Genomic DNA, 20,070 nt, shown 5'->3' on the forward strand with positions numbered 1-20,070 from the left:
GTGTGGTGAGCAATGACAAACTAATATTTGTGGCAAGAGCCTTTTGATCAAAAAGGTTTATCTCAAATATAGAACACATGAGGAACTGAGTCACACGCACCATCGATCTTTCCTTTGCACGAGGAGCCAAAAAAAACCAACAATAATAATTTTAAAAAAGGGTGTAATATATATTTAAAAATCGCAAAACACCAAGGGTGCATTTTCCGCCCAAGTGCTTGCAGATATCAAATGGTTGCGACTTTATCAAAAGGAAAGGTTGGCTAGGTATAGGCGTGTATAGCTAGGCTGCTAGCCATCTCGGAGGAAAAAAAAAGAGGAGTTCTCCTAGCGTTTGGAACAGTTGGGAAATGGCCGAAATGGGGCACCACCATTGGCTGTCACGTATGTAACCACTAGGGGAACAGCGATATATACAGGTCTCAAAGCTACACCCCCTCCCTCTCCCTCGGCACAGCAGAACAGTACTGCCACATCATTCCAACAGCAACATGCATGCACTTGCCAATTTTTAATCATCATCATCATCGTCATCAATTAATTGATTTAATTTACAGGGGCTTTGCTCTTACACCCAAACTAATAGCTAATATTAATTTGTACATGGAAGTATAATTAAGAGAATAAAGGGAAAGAATATATATCATATGATTTTTTCCCTTTTTTTTCTTTTGCTTAGTACTCTCGGTTATCTCAGCTGGTTGGTTATACAGACAAAACCTCACCCCCAAATCAAGATGGAGAAGATGAAATGGAGACCGATCATCAAGGAGTCAAACACCCTACGCGGGATCAAAACCTCAACCTGATCTGCAGAATTAATCGGACGATGAATTAATCGACGGCGGGCGACCACAGTGGGGCTAGGCTAGACGTTGTGGCCACCCCCACCGCCGTCGCCGTCGTGCTCCTCCCCCGCCTCGTCGTCCCCCTCACTGATGAGCGGGGCCCTCTCCGAGGAGGAGGAGGAGGAGGCATTTCCCTCCGCCGTACCGGCACCACCGTTGCTGCACTGCGGCGTGTCCCTAGCATTCGTGTCGACGCCGCCGCCGCCGCTATAGCCGGGGATCGTGGTGGTGATGAGCCCTTCTTCCAGCTTCTCCAGGTCGCTGCCGTCGTTGTTGTGGCCGCTCTCGCTGATTGGTACGTAACCGTGGATGTCACTGCTGGCGCCACCGGCATTGATGTTACTGGCGGCGGGAGACGTTGTCGTTTTGGTGTGAACCGCAATGGCGGTAGCCTTTGCGCTGGCGGTGGTGTTGCACTCGTGCTGGTGGTTGGTGGTGGACGTAGTGGACGCCTTGGTCAGCTCCTTGGCACGCGCCACCTCGACGTCCCAGTCGGTCGCGGCCACCGCGCGCGCCATCCAGACCGCGCAGGCGGCCTGCGCCGCGAGGAGACCCAGCCAGAGGCCGGCGAAACCGAGGCGCGCGCCGAATGCCAGCGCCACGCCGACCGGCATGCCTACCAGGTAGAAGGACGCCAGGTTGATGCGGGCGCCGCTGGCGGGGCGGGCGCTGCCGCGGAGGACGCCGCACCCGGCCGTCTGCGGGCAGTTGCCGAGCTCGCAGAGCCCCGCGATGGGGAGCGCCACGGCCGTGAGGCGGAGGATGTTGGGGTCCGACGTGAACATGCGGCCCCAGTGGTTGCGTACCGACACCATGAAGGTGGCCGCCGCCGCGCCGACGACGAGGCCGATGGAGAGTGCGGCGCCGGCGGCGCGGCGCGCTCCAGTGGGCCTGCCCGCGCCGAGCTGGTGACTGACGCGCGTGGACGCGCCCTGGCCGAGGGAGGAAGGGAACACGTAGACGAGCGACGTGGCCTGGATGAGGATGCCCATGGACGCCACGGTGGCGCGCGGGTTGGCGAGCAGGCCCGACAGCACGATCATGAGCTCGTACCACCACCACTCGAGGCACACCGCCGTGGCGGTCGGCACGGCGAGGCGGAGCAGCGCCGGCCATCCGCGGAGGCAGTCGGAGGTGGGGCCCACCCACGAGTCCCTGTGGGCCCCGGAGATGGCGAGGAAGCAGAGGAGCGCGAGGAGCAGGTTGAGGTCGGTGAGCGCGACGGCGAGCGCGACGCCGGCGACGCCCATGCGGAGGCGCACCACCAGGAGGTAGTTGATGGGCCCGTGGAGCAGCACGGAGAAGAGCGAGCAGGCGGTGATGGGCAGCGTCAGGTTCTGCGACCGGAGGTAGACGCGCAGCGGGTGCAGCACGGCGAGCACCGCCAGGTCGGCCGACGCGTACGCGGCGAACGTCTGCGCCGCGTCCGCCACGCCCTCGTCCTGGCCGAGCTGCTTCAGTATGTACCCCGTGGAGGTGACCCACAGGAGTGAGATGGGCAGCGCGACGGCGAGCAGCAGCAGCACGGTGCGGTGGAGCGCCAGCGCCAGCAGCTTCCCGCGGCGCGCGCCGAACGCCTGGCCGCAGATGGGCTCCATCCCGAGCGCCAGCCCCGACAGCACGGAGTAGCCGGTGATGTTGGCGAAGCCGAGCGCCAGCGACCCTCCGGCGAGCGCCAGCTCCCCCAGCCGGCCAAGGAACAGCATCGAGATGAGCGCCCGCGAGTACATGACCAGCCCCGTCACCGCCATCGGCACCGACACCCGCCCGATCGCCTGCGCCTCGCCGGCCACCTGGGAGACACACACCTACGCATGTGAGAAGCAAGCATCATCATCATCGGTACGTCGTCTCGATCGATCGGCTGTTCGTGCGCATGCACGTATTGATCAGCTCTGCCATTTCCTACCCAGCCGGAGCTTTCCTTTTCTTTCTCGTCACTGTTACTGCCAGTGATGCCTAGCTCGTAAATAAGCATTAAACAACTAGCCGGCGACCTTTCTCGCACCGGCTGTCGCTAGCTATGTGTTCTACTGCTTCATGCATTAGCTCCTGGCCTACGAGTTCTGTTCATGCCACCAAATTTACCACCCGGGTAATAAGCACATCTACCTACGCGTGTTTACCTTGGAGAGCAGCAGTGCATGGCCGTCGTCGCCGTCATCGTCCACGAGGCGGAGGAGGTGGGAGGAGTTCTTGAAGGAGGTGAGCGGCGGCGGTGGCGCCGGCGGCGCCGGCGAGGAATTGGTGCCGGAGTTGCACATGGTGACGACAACGACGACGACGCCGACCGCCAACTCTCAACTGCTCAAAAGCGCGCGCGCGTTTCCGCTGTTCGGAGAAGAAGAAACAACAAGCCTGAGCAAGCGGGCAGCTGAGCTCCGCAGCTCGAGTATGGCGCTGTCCTCAGGCGATTGGCTGACCGGGACGTGCGAGAGCTACAAGTACATTTGACTGGCTGCTAGCAAGCTCCCGCTGGCTCTGAGCTCTCTGGCTCAGCTGGGTTGGTGTTCGTGTTCGTGTTTCTTTGGCCGGCCGGCCTTTTGGTCTGAGCAGAGAGAGAGAGAGAGAGAGAGAGAGAAAGAGAGTGATCAGGTGAGGTCGCAGTGTGGTGGTGCTGGTGATTTGGGTTGCTCCTCTCAGGGTGGCCACAGCCTATATATATACACGCGCGCGCGCACGGGTGGGTGCGTGGGGAGCCATTGGAACGTGCGTGTCTGACGGTGGGGAGAATTTCCCGGCCATGGCGAGCCATCCAGCCGCCGCCGGCGTCCGGCGGGCGGGATGGAATATATCTCGCCCGCCCGCTCGCTCGATCACCAGCCGGAGCGGATATATGCGCTTGTCTGAAAATTCCCCTATCTCTTCGTCCCGCGGAATGGCATATTTTCGCCACTGTCGGAACCAAACGGGTCCAGTGCAAGCTCGCTCGCTCCAGTACTGGATCATCGAGTTAAAAACCGATCGATTTAACCGCGGCAGCAAGCACCGGCGGCGAACTGATGCGATTTGTGGATTGGAATAGGGTTTTGGGGATCGATGGATGGATGGACGGGCGGATAGATCAATCTGAGGTCGGGGGGCGGCCCGAGAGTACCGAGTATAATTTGTGTCAAAAGCGTTCTTTTTTCGTGTGGTTTTTTTTTTCACTTTCACTTTTGATTTGCCGTGTGCCGGCTTTAGGTGCGGGACGGGCTACACTACACATACGTGCATGGCTAAGCTGTCGACGTTGGATGGACGTCAATGAAGGGGGGCTGGCTATCTAGGCAGCATTCCATGATATGCACAGCAGCCAGGGGCACCCAGAAATGATGGCTGTACTGTGAAGTGTACTGCATTTGAGCTCACACACAGAATGACAGGAGCGGCCTAGCTTATAGCTAGCTTGCTCATCAAGCTCTCAGGCCGCCGTTCGCTAGGTAGGATAAGCATCGTCGTTCGTCAGGCCCCTGCGCCTGTGCGAGCTTAGTTGATGCACCGGTTGATGATACATTGAATACAGAACAGCACGGGAAGAGGAGAGAAGCTTTCAGTTTCAGCTCATCGATCAAGCTCCATGGCAATGAGAGCGAACTCAATGTATACGAGCATGCAGTAGTCAGTGCTCGCTTGCCTATAGCTTTGTCTGGCTCCTCCATTGTTCACTGCTACTCCAGCACAGCAGCTGATGGTGTGGTCCCTGTGAAAGAAAAAATGTGAGAATAACTTTTCCTCCGCCTCTTTTCAGAGTGGCAGCTCGCATTTGATCCTTAGTTCTGAATTCTGATGGCCAGTACAGGATTTTGCGATCTAGCTAGTTGATTTGTTCGAATTAAAACACTATGCACACTCTGCAAGCCTGTGCCCCCCCCCCCCCCCTGATCTGCGCAGCAAAATTGCATGCATGTACTCTTATTTACTCTTTGCACTGTCCTTCCTGCATGCCCGCAGGAAGGGTTATTTTCGTGAAGAAATTCTCTGCCATTTTAATCTGAAGATGGCGGTGGTACAGGTGAGGTTGTTGATTGATTTTCCGGTCCTTACAAGTACAAGCCACCAAACTTTCACCTTCTTGCTCGGTTGCTCCCCATCTTCCCTTTTTATAACTGCGCTGTACCTTCCGCATTCTCTTGGCATTCTACTGTTCTACTGCAAGTCTGCAACCCGGCAATAGCATCCTCAACAGTTTTGGGGTGGACTTTGCATTTGCTTCCCTGGCTGTAAGATTACCCAATATATACTGCTGCATACTGAATTTGTTCCTTGCTCAACTTGACTGAGTCACCTCCATTGCCCTTTTCATCCAGGTGGCCTTCTTTGCGGCGTTCAGGAAGAATCCTCCAGCGAAAGAGTATCATGTCTAACGTGTAGCATTTCAGTGCCTCCCACTTTGGCTGCAGCAGGCAGCAGCTTATTGTGTAATGCTAGTATCTCTCTGTAATGAAATAGCTAGCTGTCGTTCCAAAATATCTCCGCATCTCTTATACCTAAACAAAATTTCCATGTCAAAGAAAACCTATACGATAAAAATTAATTCAAATAATAGTAAAATTAAAACAACACAACAAAAACCCTGTACATATCTCAAGCAATACGGTCTCAGGGACGAATTGGGGTGTTATCATTATGTTTTACCGGAGTTGAGAGGCTATCACTTATTCCCTCTCCACCAGGAGAAAACGGATAGAAGAACTGAACCACATCCCAAGCTAGGGAGAAAAACTAAATGGCGCTCGAAGGAAACGTTTGCCTGCCCATCACTCAGGGCCTGTTATAACGCAAGTGTACTTGACTATTGACTATTATGTATACATCGATTTTGCGGCACGGTTAGAGCATCTCCAACGGACTACCCATTTGACTCTCCGAGCTAAAATTTAGAGAGTTTGATGAAAAACTGCCTTCCAATAGACTTGCTATCCGGATCCAGATGGCCAAACTGGCCCTCCCACTTGTCAAAATTGGTCACCCAAACCAAACTTGCCATCTGTGGGCCCCACAGTACTACTTCACCCATCCCAGGCCAGAGCAAGCCTCCCGAGCAGCCGTGGCCGGGTCGTCGTCGTTGCCACCAGGTCATCGTCCTCATCATTGGGTCGTCGCCGTTGCGCCGCGCCGCCTCCCCGAAGCTGCGCTAGTGCCTCCCTGAAGTCATGACAGTGCCTCCCCGTGCCGTGCCGGTGTCGCATAGCCTCCCCGAAGCCGCGGCACCTGCCACCAGGCTGCTGAGAGGAAGAAACGGAAATAGAAAGAGAAAAGGAAAGCTGGAGAAAGAGAAAGAGGAATAGGGGGAGAAAGAGAGAAGAGGATGACACTTGGGGTCCCAATGTCATAGACTCATAATAGAGAGGATGGATGAAGAGACTGTTAGAGTAAAAAACGAATTTAACTTGCTAAATAAAATAAAGAGTGGATAAATAGATATTTGGATAGTGAAATTTGGTCATGCTGTTGGAGATGCTCTTGTAATCTAAGACTCACTACAATCCATAACTTAGATCATATTTTTTTCTATAAGATTAAAGTGTTACTTCCTTTGTATAAAAAAATATAAGGCATATTTTATTTCATTAAAATAGGACTTTGACCAACAATTGCTCAATTAAAGTATAATTTATGTGAGACGAAATTGATGTTATTAGATTCGTATTCAAAAGTATTTTCTTAGGATTGAACTTCTATGTTAAATAGATGATAGTTATTGGTTAAAGTCTTGTCCTAAAGGAACAAAATATACCATATATTTTTATACATAGGGAGTCATTTTAGGCCTCCGACACGGCCATAGTGGCTCCAGTTAATCTTCTATAAATAACTTAATAGACATGCTAGTAGAACTTGATAACATTAAGCAAATTCTCGTAACCTGCATGATTGGATTGACAATGTCGAAGAGGAGACATCATCACGTATTTATGCCATCTTAGCTCGGAAGAAAACAATAATCCAAAATGATCTATGGAACATGGGAATTGGATTCTTCACATCTGGATGACCGAGGAGGTGTCTACTCAACCTACATATGTACAGCCTGTGGGAGGAAGTACAAATTGTGTAGCTCACAGCTACTGATACATTTGAACAAGATTGTGTGGAAGCTGATGCCAAGGTGAAATGGTGAACACACACACACATCCCTTGGTATACAACACACAATTACTTTTATTGACAACTACCAATTGGAACAAACTAATCAGGTGCAAATGTGTCCCGCCAATCAAATGCAACTCTTCATCCTGCTGTCCACAATATATAGGTTGTGAATTGGTAGTCTACAAGAGACGATATTCTCAGGGGTGGATCCAGCATGAGGGCTCTAACCCCTACACGCTAGATCCGCACGGAGATTGGGAGAAAAATAAAAGGGGAGGAAAAAGAAGAGGGAGGTTGAAGGAAGAAGAAGGTGAATCCTACATCCGCCACTGGTTGTTCTAATCAACATATGTTCCCACTCTTCCAATTCAGTCTAGGAATAAGCAATTGCTTCTTCCCCTACTTCAAATAGTCACAACAGAGGTGTGGAATGCAATTGAAGCATGCATGGCTCCCACGAAATGGACATCACATGCATAGTGTGAGAATCTTGAAGTCAAATACAAGAGTGGGTTCTACTCTCCCGGTATAAGTTGCTCGACAGACATATGCATACATGCATTGGGTACATATAGCAATGCATGCAGACGATGTAAGTTTACCTAGGGTAAACAATAATGGTAGCTAGACAAGGTGGCCTACATGTACGTGTGCGTACTGGGATCATGCATAATGTAGGCGAATCAGAGTAGTCTACAAGCCACTGTGCACGTACGCATATGTCGACGGCATGCACGCATCTCAAGGACACGAGCGGGGAGGGGGGAAGAGACAAGAAGAATTCAATCAAGTGGACACAAAGTGCATGTGCAAATGACTCGAGCGGGGGGGACCCGAGTACTTTCCCCATTTAACTGCCTGCCCTTCCCTGCACCAACGTCATGATCATCCATCCACCATGGCCTGCTCCTCCTACTACTACTACTACTGCCAGCCCCAGAGAGAGAGAGAGGGGTAGTAAGAGATCGAGATGAATAGCAGCAGACAGACAGAGATGGGGAGAGAGATGTGGACGAATGCGATGCAACGCATGCAAGTGGCTGTTGCGATGTGTGGGGATACATGGTAAATGGTTAGCAGAGAGGGAGCAGTTGGCTGTAGGGGAGCACCGCTAGCCTAGCTAGCTAGCTCCCTCCCCCGGCCCTCTCCCACGCTACGCACATGCGCGCGCGCACCCCCGCCCGCGCTGCACCCTAGCAGCGCCCGGCCCCCGCGGCCGCGCCCCCGACCCCGCGGCGCCGGCGAATTGCACCGCGCGCGCGCGCGCGAGCGATCGATGTCTCCCGGCCGGCGCAGCGGAGCGAGTGGGTACGACTCGTCACTACGTACTTCCCTCCTTTGCACGGTGCGTGCCGCGGCGGGGCGTCACCTGAGGCTGAGGCTGGGGGGGCGCCCGGGCTCGACGCGGGCGCTCTCGATCGCTGTGGTACTGCGCTGCATGCTAGGGAATCGTCACGCAAGTAGCTGGCGGCCACTAGAAGCGCCCGTACCCGTACGTGTGCCGCGCCTGCAGCATGTGTACGCCCACCATGTGACAATGATCTACGGATATGTGTATATGTGCAGTACGCACCATCCTGCGACGCCCACCATGTTGATTGATTGAGTGTTGATCGCGTCGGAGTCATCTTATGGTGGGTACTGCTCGGCTCGTTAATGAGATAAAAGCCTAGCTCAGCTCCGTTTAGAAGATAACTTGTTAAGCTTGTTAGGCTCATTAACGGTCTATATCTCATTTAAATCATTTCTATAATTTATAATTTTATCATTTATTAAGGTAAGAATAGATAATAACTAACAAAAAAACTCACTAAGTATAATAATTTGGATGTGACTATAGCGAAGCAGTTTTTTAGCACCCGTTGCTTGCATGTCATCTAAATAATCATCAAAAATTATGAAAAAAATTAACAAGATAGTTTAATATGAGTTATATCACTCCACCAACATGCAAGTTTAAATTCAACTTCTACAAGGTGCAGCAAAAATAACAAAACAATTATGAATATGCGTATACATAGTTTCAGTTTTTTTTTTTTTTTGCTACAACTTATAGAAGTTGAATTTAAACTTGCATGTTTGTGGAGTGATATAAATCATATTGATCTATCTTGTCAAATTTTTTTATATATTTTAATGATTATTTAGATAATATGCAAGTACACGGTGTACCTATACCCGTGTGCTAAAAACTGTTTCCCGTGACTATAGGACTAAGCAAGGGCAAAGCTACAGTCAATCATCAGGATAAGCCAACACCGATGACCTCCGACGAATCCATTGTTATATTATTTAGACGACTAAGATGATACTAAGAATTAAATAAGATTAATGTATTCTGACCCTGGTACTCCGATGAACTAATTTTCTAGCTCCGCCCTTGGGACTAACCAGTAGTTAATTAATAAGTCTTAAATATATGAAAACATACTAATCTCCGATACTAACAAGCTAAACAAGCAGCTCGCGAGCTGACTCGTTAAACTCGTGAGCTAAAAACCCAACTTAGTCAACTCATTAGACAATCTAAGCCACGAGCTTTTAATCCACCCACTGTACACAATGGCGTGCACACGAGCTATCACTCTATCCCCGTGTAAGTTTATCTTTCTTGGTCAAATTTTAAGACGGAGGAAGTAGCCAGCTAGGAGTAGCCACTAGCCAGCCAGCTAGTTGCCTAGGCCGTGTGGGGGGCCCCGTGGTGCACGAGATGCACGCATGAATAAGCCATGGGCCAGCCGTGCCAGTACGTAGGTACACTAGCATGGAGGCAGACACATGCGTGCGTGCATGCAAGCTGGATGGCGAGCGACCCACGTACAGAGGCATATCGATCGATTGCTTTGTTACGTGCGGTGGCTGGAAGCCGGCCTGGAATAAGCACCAATTATAGACAGGCAGGCGTCCGGGGGTCATGTCGCTTGTTGCCCCGTAACACCATCGCCATGTCTCTCGTGCGGCAGGCCGGCAGTGCACGCCTTGCTAGCTCAGTGTCGAGCACCGTGTGCCACCCACCCATCCATCGCGCGGCTGGTGCCTCTACGTGCTCGTTTCCGGCGATCACAATCCGTTCGCGGTTGAGCCAGCCAGCGATGCCAGATTAAACAATAAGCTTACAGCGTGAGTCATTCAGCTTGAGCTTAATAAGCTTTTGGGGCGAGAGGGATAACGCTGGCAGATAGAGAGGTTGGGCGTGGCACACATCACATGCCTGTTGCCGTCGACCAGCTAGGAGATGTGACGCGCGGAGACGAGGAAGCAGCGGCAGCGGCAGGGCAGCGTGCATGCTGGCTACAAATTAGCCACCTAGCAGCTACCTACTGCTACCATCATCTCCCGCCTTTGATTCCGGCACGGCGTGTGTGTAGGGAAGAAGAGAGATGTGACGGGAGTAGCTTGTTGGTTCCATGCCGACACGCGGGGGGGGGGGGGGGGGGGGGGGGTTCCCTTATCGTCGTCGTCCAATAGGCGAGCGACACGCTGGCTGGGTAGCTGGATTAGCCAACTGGGACGCGAGACAGGACGCAGCACGATGGGGAAAAAAATGCGTCGCGCGCGTGTACTTTCACCAGCAGGAAAGCGAGTGATGTATTTGTGGTAATTTGTAAAGCTGAAAGGGGGGGTTGGACATAGGACGTACCCTGGCGACGGTCGGTCTCAGCTTTGCACATCCTGCAGAACTATATAGTAGCAATGTCAGACAAGATTAACAAGAGAGAGAGAAACAAAAGAATGGAGAAATACAATAGCATCTAGTTTGTCCCCTAGCGAAGCAAAGAGAGAAGGGAGAGCAGATAATATCAGAGAAGGTAAAAAAGAGACCTGCAGCTGCTCCAGTGGGCACCCTGATTATCCTCCTGACCGGCTTTTACTGTCGACGTGCCTGAGCAACTGTTACAAAAAAAAATGGCACATTTCACTTCCTGTGCACAATTCTACTTCTTTGTTAGGTTGCAATTGATATCTGGTGAGCAACTGGGCCATCACAATTACGCAGCCTAAAACAAGAACCAAATCTTAGGACCATCTCGGCAGACCAGACTACCGTGGCCCACCCTCAAAGCCTACATCGGTCCATTTCTGCAGACAAAAGCATGGTTTTTCCATTCCAATGTCCAATTAATCTACTAGGTCCAGCATCAGCTGTTCAATCATTTTTTTTTCTTTTTCACAAGTAACGACACGGAATTTTTACCAATGTGTAAGTCAGGTAAAGGTGGGAAAAAGGAGCAGCTTTAGAGCGGCCACAAACTGAACTTGGGACCTGATTCAGATCAAACAGCTGCAGTCTTCATGTGACATATCGATTATGACATGGACACGTCTAGGCTCAAACAGAACAACAGCAACTTACCACGCCCCACAGGAGCCCCTCCGGATTGGAAATGTCTTTTGCGAAGCTTGGTTCTTGAGCATACTGAAAGCATTGCTTTTCCATGGATAAAGTGACAAATTGGGAACATTATGGACGGGGCATGATCCTTTAAAATCTCGTCACTGCAGCCTGAGAGCGGATCAGATGCACGGTATGACAAACACACTTTACCCTACCACCATAGAAGATTTCTATTCGGTAGACCTCCAAGAGATGGCCTAAGATTTTTGCATCTGTATTGATGATAAAATAGTGGTCAATTAGATCACATGTAATCAAAACAGTTCAATACATGGCTTGAAAAAAATACAGTGAACCTCTACAAGATCCTGACATCAGAAACAGGTTGCTGTGGGTACGCCAGAATCAGTTCATTTTGCAAATATCTTGCAGAATCAATAGCTCTTTAAAAAGGACAAGGCATGAACAGAATATGTTCCAATGGTGAATGCATCTGCTGGGACTTATATGGCAATTCTGCCTGGTGAGGGTATATGTGTGTAATGCTCGTCTCACCATTGCCCCCACTACCAGCTGGGCTTGGTGCTCCTAAAATCTGGCTGTGTGACCACCATCGCCCCTATCATTTGATCATATAGCTGGCATTTTGTGCCAATGGGCAGAAGGGGGCTCACATCCTATCCCTTCTATCAGTCAAGTCTACATAATTTTGAATAACAATATGTGAATGGGGAAGAAATGACACAGTGACTATTGAAGTAATAAACAGTCAACCTAAGTTACAGTACAACACTTCCCTTTCTCTGGAACTTCTCAAAACCATAGTACCATCTACCAAAGGTCTGTGCAAAAACTGCAATTTTCTTTAGAAGTAGCGTATTGGGCAAATTATTTTGATTTCATTGGTGCCATAGCAGAAGTTATTGCATATCCAATGTGACACATGCTCAAGATGACAATAGTAAATACCACCGCCGTACAGATCTTGGCTTTCTAGCATTTTCAGAACATTTAAGCCACTGTGGCATTGCATTGAAAGCAATCAGGTGTCTTCAGAACCTTATGCTGGCGCCTAATGCAGGAATTTATTCTGGATAATGATGGACGGGCATTTAAAAGGAAAATGCCAAAATTTAAAGTCCGCAGAAACAGAAGCACCACCTGTCTCTATCGGTGATGACAATCAGCATATCGCCATTATCCTCATCTTGGTTGTCAGCAACTTGGGTAGGAAATCCAGACACCACCACTAGGAACAATCGTTATGAATTAGCATATCAAACCAAACCACATCCTCGAAACACATCCACAATGCGGTTTCATTATGCTACAACTCATTTCTGCATATTATATTTATATACTTATACACAACACACACACACACACACATATATATATATAAACTCAGTATTAACAAACCCTGGTGTACACAAATTTATGTTAAATCATAAGTGAAGAAAAGGTACCTTCCAGAAACATCCCCTCCTTATACTCCCTGGCATATTTTCTTTAGATATCATCAATTGCACCTTGGAGACATCAATAATGGACTGAAACACATATGCATCCAAAGATTGAAACCATAAGAAGATGGAAAGAAAGGATCAATTACAAGGTTTCAGCAAACATTCACATAGAAGACCCCACAAACACCTCAGCAAAACTGTATGTCTAAATTTAGTTTCCAATTTGATGGCAAGCATAAAAGGCAACAACAGGGAACTCTTTTGTGTTGTGCTACAAGGACTCAGCAGATAACTGTAGCTACCTAGGCAAACAGCTAAGGACATGTAGAACCATGGACCACAGAGAACAACAGTTTACACTAATTGGCTAGGCATTTAAAAATTTCACCGAATATCAGCTTTCAACAGCCATCGGCCCTTCGGGAGCAGGCTAATGGAAAGCACTGGCAGTGATAATAATACGATCTTTCAGTACTTTTGACCCCCTACTAGCACCATAGGAGTTAGTGACTCTGATAATTGCTACCAGGCACACTGAAAAGGCTGCACATCTGCTACTGCCGAAAAGGCTGGCAGAATTGCCACATTCATATAATTGATCACAGTAAATCTCCCAGAGAGATAGAACACCTGGTCTAGTATGGCTTATACATTAGTCACAGTAAAAACATGACAATCACTTAATTAATCAAAATGTAACTGGAGATGTTCTCATATTTACGTATGGTAAATGATAAAAACACACTGATGGCACACATCAATCACAGTTTAGGCAAATTATGCTAGTCATTATGCTATAACTAAGTTGTACGCACCTTAACAAGGAATAGGTACTCTGAGTATGAATAGGAGAGTAGTTCAAGATAACCCTCTCTTTAAGTCCTAATTTGTCATCGTAGTAATTTATGCAATATATTTTTTTCTAGCCTTGTATTTTTCAGTTAGTTGAAACCATCTATTTTCACATCATAATTGACAATTCTTATTAGCATTAGGAAGGATACCTGTAGATAACTAGATTTCCACAATTCAGAAAAACGCCCTCACAATAATTGCAAACTCTCCCAGTTAGATAGCTATTAAGAGAGACCATCAAGATAATGCATTAGTAGATTTGGTGCCACCAATGTTTCCCTAGAAGAGGATAAGGCACGTTAATGATCATTCAGTTTGCAAAATGATTGATTCTACTGAAAGCTAGAAAGCTGCAACAAAGTACACATCATTGGTGTGCTGGAAAACAGGGTGATGAAATTTGGAATGACTCACAGCATTCTGCTAGGGTAATACTGCCAAGCAAAAAAAAAATGTTTCAAAATGGATAGGTAACAGGCGAGCTAAAGAAAAAAAAATAAAAAACCCTAGCATTTAAATCAGTTCTGCAGTATTTCCAACCAGCAGGAACTGGTACAGCTCAAGTTCTTATCAATATAAGAAGTCTGATGCAGTGATGCCCCCACTGGAGCACTTACAGCCTAGCCCAGCTAAAAATTCCAGCAATAATCATGGTGGTTGGCTCAGCCATAAACACACAGCCCATGACAGATGCTAGAGTTCAGTCAAAGTAAGAACACTATGTCAACTAGAAAGGCGTGTTTGGAACTTTTACCAGGCTTGAGATTCTTTTGTAATCCACTCTGTATAACTTCTGGCCTAAATGGCCAATGGGTAATAAACAGACTAAAAATAAAGGCATAAATGATGTTGTGTGGATACAAATTTATAAGATAAAGAACTCTCAAGCGTTATCGGAAGCATATCCTTGATAGCTCTAGCTTATCTTTATAAGCTGGCAAACCCTTAAGTCCCAAAATGATATTATGTTTGACCTTAACTTAACTTACGGAGGGTAAAGCTCAATCATATAGGCCGATCCCTAGCAGATTCCAAATTTGGTCGTGCAAAACAGCAAATTGCAATGTCTGACATCAAAGTTTCCATGAAAAAAATGAATCTAATGTAGTATTTGGTTCTCTAATGCACGTGTTGATGTGTTCTTTGGTATAATAGCCACTCTTGCCTTCAAGGGTGGTAAAAAATTAGCCTAATATGCCTATATGCAACAGACTCTTGTCTTGAAGTGCTTCAAGGTTTGGCGCATATTACCAGAATAGCACTGAAACTTCGGAAAAAGATCATTCACTGAATAAAATGTAAAATTCATGCACATTTAACAGAATTTCACTTTGTTCCTACAGCCTTCTGTATCTCAAGACAATTCAAAATGGTTGGCATGGTTTTAGATTCATAGCACTCAACTAGCCATCCCTTGATCATTTGAAGTTCAATCACATACTTCTACTCTTCTAGGCATGTATGAGGCACCAATGCAAGGAAAGCGAACAAATGATAGCACTATTGTTAACTTGTTAGACTTACAAATAAAAACAGTATCAGGTTGATACAAAAGAGCACATGAGAAAATATTGCTACGATTGGTGAATTTAGTCTGAACATAAGGCAAAACATAAAACTCACTAACTTGTCAAGTCTCAATTGTGGCCATGCTAAATAGCACGCAGCGTGCCTCACGTCACCCTAGACGCCCAATATTTCCGTATCCCCCCCCCCCCCCGCCCCCCCACAATTGTGTCCGATTTTTTCATTCCCGCGACACCTTTTTTTTATCTCACCTACTCTGTTTGTTATCTCCCTCCGGATTGCATCAGATAAAATAGTTACCCAAATACCCGTCCCTCATATCTCGATAAAACAATTACTCTCTCCAAATTAATTAGTATTTGCCTCAACATCAATAGAAGATAAAACATTTATTTTGAGATGCATGATTAAACAGGATGTCCCAAGGACACCCATTATCCTTGAGTAAAGAGATTACTACTGCAATTCTGGTTAACTTTGCAAAGAGATAACTATTTAGCTTCGCCTATTAGTTAGTAGGAGTAATGTTTTTACCGTATGTTTTTTACGAGCTTTCTATTAGTAAAGCATTTACTCCAATTTGTCAGGATGGAGTGGTAGTAATTTTCCACGGCGGTGCAAGGTAAATCTTTTACTATTACATAGTACATCGAATCACATAACCTTACACCGAAGAAAATTACAAATCGCCAAGAAAAAAAGTACATGGTGGCGAGTAACAACTCCAGCAATGGAGAAAAGCTGAGCAAAGACACAAGACAGTTGATGGAAGGGCCTAGAGAAGCCGGTGGGGTGTAGATGAGGTGACACAAATCTAGCCTGCACAGGAAGCAACGATGGACTGCGGCGATGAAGTCGGCGCCGATTTGGAGTATATGGAGGCAGTGATGACAGGTGGAGACGACTATGGAGGTGAGGAAACCGACTACCAGATTTATGCCTCCACCGTTTCGTCAAACAATTCGTTGCCAAACGTGTGCTACTCCAAATCCAACGTTGGTTGTTTCCGCCCCAGTCTCCACAGCCAAATCCATCAGAACCGCAACTGCCACCATGAATACCAACTAAACCTAGTAGGCTGGTGGCGTTGTGGTCCAAATCGATGCAGTAGGGTGGGCATTCGGTCATTTCGATTCGGTTAGTTTGATCATAGGGAAATTCGATTATCAAAAGGACAGGACCAAAATTAGTTTGGGAAAAGACAGGACTGAGCAATTCAGTTTTAGTTTCGTTCATGACCAAAATTAGACAGATTGAAGTTGCAACAGAAAATTATAGGAATTGAGAAAAAAAAAAGTCAGCACCTCCCTTCTTTTTTTCTTTTTTTGATACTTCAATAACCGAATACGACACCAAGTCACAAATATCTCCAACCATAACATCATGTATATTGGGATTTGATGGGCTTTGTAGGCTACTGGGATTTGGTGTACTGTTGTTTATATGAATTTGGTTTTTTTGGTTATTTCGATTAATCGACAACTATAACTGAATTAACGAAAATTATTTCAGTTAGTCCCAACTGGTGGCCCAAAAATTCGGTTTTCGGTTAGGTCGGTTCGGTTTTTCGATTTCAGTTTTTTCTGTCGACCCCCTAGACAGCAGCCTCGACCTCACTGTCGCACGCCCAACCTCCTCCCCTTCCTTCCCCAACCATAATTCTGCACGTCCTCACTGGGGCACGCAAGGCACAGGTACCAAGCAGTATCCAAGGGTGTAGAACCTAGGACGTGGCCCATCACCATGCTCAAAACCTTGTCGCCGGTCAGTCCCACCGCCTCCTCCCTAGATCCTGGCGATTGCCCCTAGATCCCCGCACTCACCATCTGATCTGTCATACATCACTGGTCTTGCTCAAGGTGGATCCATCCCTCCGGGCCTCCCGTCATCGGATGTCACTGGGCACCTTAGATGAAGAACCATTAGAAGTGCCACCAGGCGCCACCTCCTCCTAGGAGGCTCTTTACTGGAGTATGCCTGCTACCACCACACACACCGATCCAATGTCGCACCAGAGCCTGTTGCCAATAGGTTCCATCACCTCAGATCAGTGGAAACTATGAGAAGATGGGCGGTATGATTGGTTACAATAGTAATCCGTGATATACTCCTATATAATTGTGTTGCATTTGACCAGTAAAATAATTATGAGGGGTGGAAAGTCATGGAGGAAATCAGTTTTGGGCCTCTAAGGCGGGTTGTTTAGTTAAACAACACGCTACCCTCTACGTAGTAATTCTCCCAAGCAACCAGCTAATATACAAATCTGAGTGAGAGTAAGAGGAACTAAGACTTTCAATGTGGGTTTCAATAGTTGTATGTAACATTAGCTCAATGGATAAAAGTACAGAGTGAAGAAACAAAGCTGGCATTATAGGAAAATTGGTCCACAGCAACAGCCTACATGAAGCACATTTGTCAATGATACATAACTTATATAAATTTATATGGTGTCACCTCCCAAGCACATTAATTTTACCTTTGTCTTGTGTTACTGTGTACTCGCCATACATTCATGAGCTCACAACACACTAACAAAAATACCAAAACAATTCAAGCTTTTGATTGGCGACTCTGTAGGTGAAGAACAAACATAAATGATCTCTTTTAGACTGTGAATGGAATTTTGACAAGGATTGTTTCTTTGGGAAATTTTGGGATTTAGTTCAGATTTAAACTAATTACTAAGGATGTGAGTCCAAATCAATCATATTATTTTACAAGGGTCTTGTGAAGCTTGGTAGATAGACAGAAGCAAAGAGCCAAAGACTAAAGATCTCAAGAAAGGAAATACCAATGATCATTTCATTTCTATTATGGGCATAGCAAGGAAAAAATAATTTTCTTATGGTCATTTTCCCATGTGAGCATTTTGCCTAACTTTGATGAATGCCTAGTTTCAACGGGTTCACTTATAAAGAACAGATTTTGTTTTTGTGGTTTGTAGAAATACTATGTTCCAGTGCTCTATGTCAGCACGAGGATCTCAAAAATATGACTGATTGGATTGTTGAATCTTTACTTGGTGCGTGATACCAATCTCAAAGACTTCATACCAGAATGTTCAATAGTAGGGCAAGCAAAATCAGTTAACTGGCTTTGTACCCTGTTCATAAATAGATGGCAGTTCAAGATGGATGGCTTATGTAAATTTGAGTTAAATGCAGAAAAAGAAATAGCTATTGAGCAAGATGGAAAATACCCTTGCGATGGTTGTCTGAAGTACTATAGGCCCAGCCTCCTGTGTCAGAGTGGCTTGGAATAATTTTGAATTGGAAGATTCAAGCTGGGGTTGTCATTGTTGTTGAGGGCAGTGTCTTTTGATGTAGCCATGGTTAAACCTGGACAGCCTCTTACGCTTGGTGCTTATATGGTTGCCAAGTATTTTCTGGGTTGTGTTATGTCTGTTGGTAGTTTGGATTGCAGAAACCATTGTTGTATAAACTTTTTATATGTTTTCACCATAAACAAGAATTGACCCCCTTTTTGTAAATATCTGAGCAGAAAAATGGACATATCAAGATTATTGAATTGATGAATTCTTTCCTAAAAATACAAACTGCAATTGTTCACCTTAGAAGCATGTAACTTACCATGTATAACTACCAAAACATTCGCCGCCATCAAGTCAAAAGCCACTACACCAGTCACTAAGAGCAAGTTCAATAGTATAGCCAATTACTAACTCTAATTCATCTATAGTCAATCTAATAGTTAATTCATACAATAGTTGCCTACAAAACATTAATACATGATCCCACATGCCATACACACATGGTGTCTTGGAGCCCGTGCTATAGCTAGCTATAAATTAGTAGTCCACTCTCTTCTCTCTCCCTTTTATCTCTTTAAAATATGTTTATAGTTGGCTTATAGTCTACTATTGTACCTGCTCTAATCACACACAACCACAAAAATGCGCGCACACATGCATGCCTACTAAAAAAAATCACTAACACGAATGCTTTACTTAGAGGCCTCAGATAATAGCAGAAGGAGAGTAGTTATTACAGAGAAGAAAGATAGCATTGTCTGCGTTAAAGAGGTCTACCATTTTTATGCTACTTAAAAACATCTAATAATAACCATTGCACATGTAGCTACAGTATAACTATGATTATAAGAAGTACTATCTCCCACCCAAATATACATCTCTAGTGCCCAATTATCGCTGGTGTACTAACCTGCTGAGAAGACGAGTTTAGGTACAGGCGATTAAATTAAAAATCAAACAATTCAATCTGGATCATGTATATTTTCCAAATTCCAAAGGAGACAAGTAGCAATCCTTTGCCTCACCCGTTCGAAGAAAGCACCGGCCAACACAAACAAGGTGTTCATAACAAGGTAAAAGTGTTGTCTCGAATTCTCAAAGAAGCAAGTTAGCACTACATCTACATCTGAGCAAAAAGGATGATAGTATTATTCTTAGTTCAGTCCTAAAAGGAGAAACGGAGCGGGATTTACGAGTGACAAAATCGCGGAAAACCTAACATTATCAATCGCCGTTGGGGGCGTACAGAGCATGAGAAATATTGGCGCACCTGTCTGGTCGGCCGCCTCGTCGGCGACGGGACGCGCCCGCGCCCCGCTGCGGTGGCCGCGATGGTTGCCGGTGCCGGCGATGGGGGCGGATAACGGGAGAATATTCCAGCGATTCGTCCTTCCCATCGCCGGGCGGTCGTCCTACGCGGAGGAAGCTACTCGTAGGTGAGGCCGGAAGCGTACACTCTCTGCCTGGTGAGGCCCACGCGCATCCCTCTTCCCATAGACCCCACCCGTCAGTCAAACTGAAAGAAAGCTGGTGATGGCATTGAGGAAATAGTTCATTTTGTGGATGCATTCTTCTTGAAGATTTTTGATAAATATTATTTGATTTTCAATAATATTTAATAGTGTAAATGATAAAATTAGCTACTGCAAAGTTAAAAATCTAGTATAGTAAAATAATATGATGAACTTA

The 20,070-nt window shown here is 46.6% G+C and overlaps 1 protein-coding gene and 1 long non-coding RNA gene across 5 annotated transcripts; both read right to left on the bottom strand.

The window, feature by feature from the left end:
• Positions 1–507: 507 nt before the first annotated feature.
• LOC102711141 (protein DETOXIFICATION 48-like) lies at positions 508–3,463 on the bottom strand. Its single transcript, XM_040522150.1, has 2 exons — positions 2,975–3,463; positions 508–2,641 (listed from the first exon to the last, which is right to left on the bottom strand). Exons 1-2 carry the CDS (start codon positions 3,110–3,112, stop codon positions 869–871), a joined length of 1,911 nt encoding a protein of 636 aa, XP_040378084.1. The 5' UTR covers positions 3,113–3,463; the 3' UTR covers positions 508–868.
• Positions 3,464–4,523: 1,060 nt separating this feature from the next.
• LOC102711512 lies at positions 4,524–19,848 on the bottom strand. Of its 4 annotated transcripts, none has more exons than XR_001549971.2 (7): positions 19,652–19,848; positions 12,726–12,809; positions 12,421–12,508; positions 11,278–11,531; positions 10,746–10,814; positions 10,564–10,595; positions 4,524–5,317 (listed from the first exon to the last, which is right to left on the bottom strand). It is a non-coding gene; the product is annotated as an uncharacterized LOC102711512 (long non-coding RNA). The 4 variants fall into 4 exon arrangements; XR_423262.3 differs by having other exon boundaries at positions 10,564–10,603; XR_001549970.1 differs by lacking the exons at positions 4,524–5,317; positions 10,564–10,595; positions 10,746–10,814; positions 11,278–11,531 and adding an exon at positions 13,730–13,859 and having other exon boundaries at positions 11,733–12,508.
• Between the last annotated feature and the right edge of the window lie 222 nt (positions 19,849–20,070).

The sequence above is a fragment of the Oryza brachyantha genome, chromosome 3 (assembly GCF_000231095.2).
Source record: "Oryza brachyantha chromosome 3, ObraRS2, whole genome shotgun sequence".
In the NCBI taxonomy this organism is placed as follows: domain Eukaryota; kingdom Viridiplantae; phylum Streptophyta; class Magnoliopsida; order Poales; family Poaceae; genus Oryza; species Oryza brachyantha.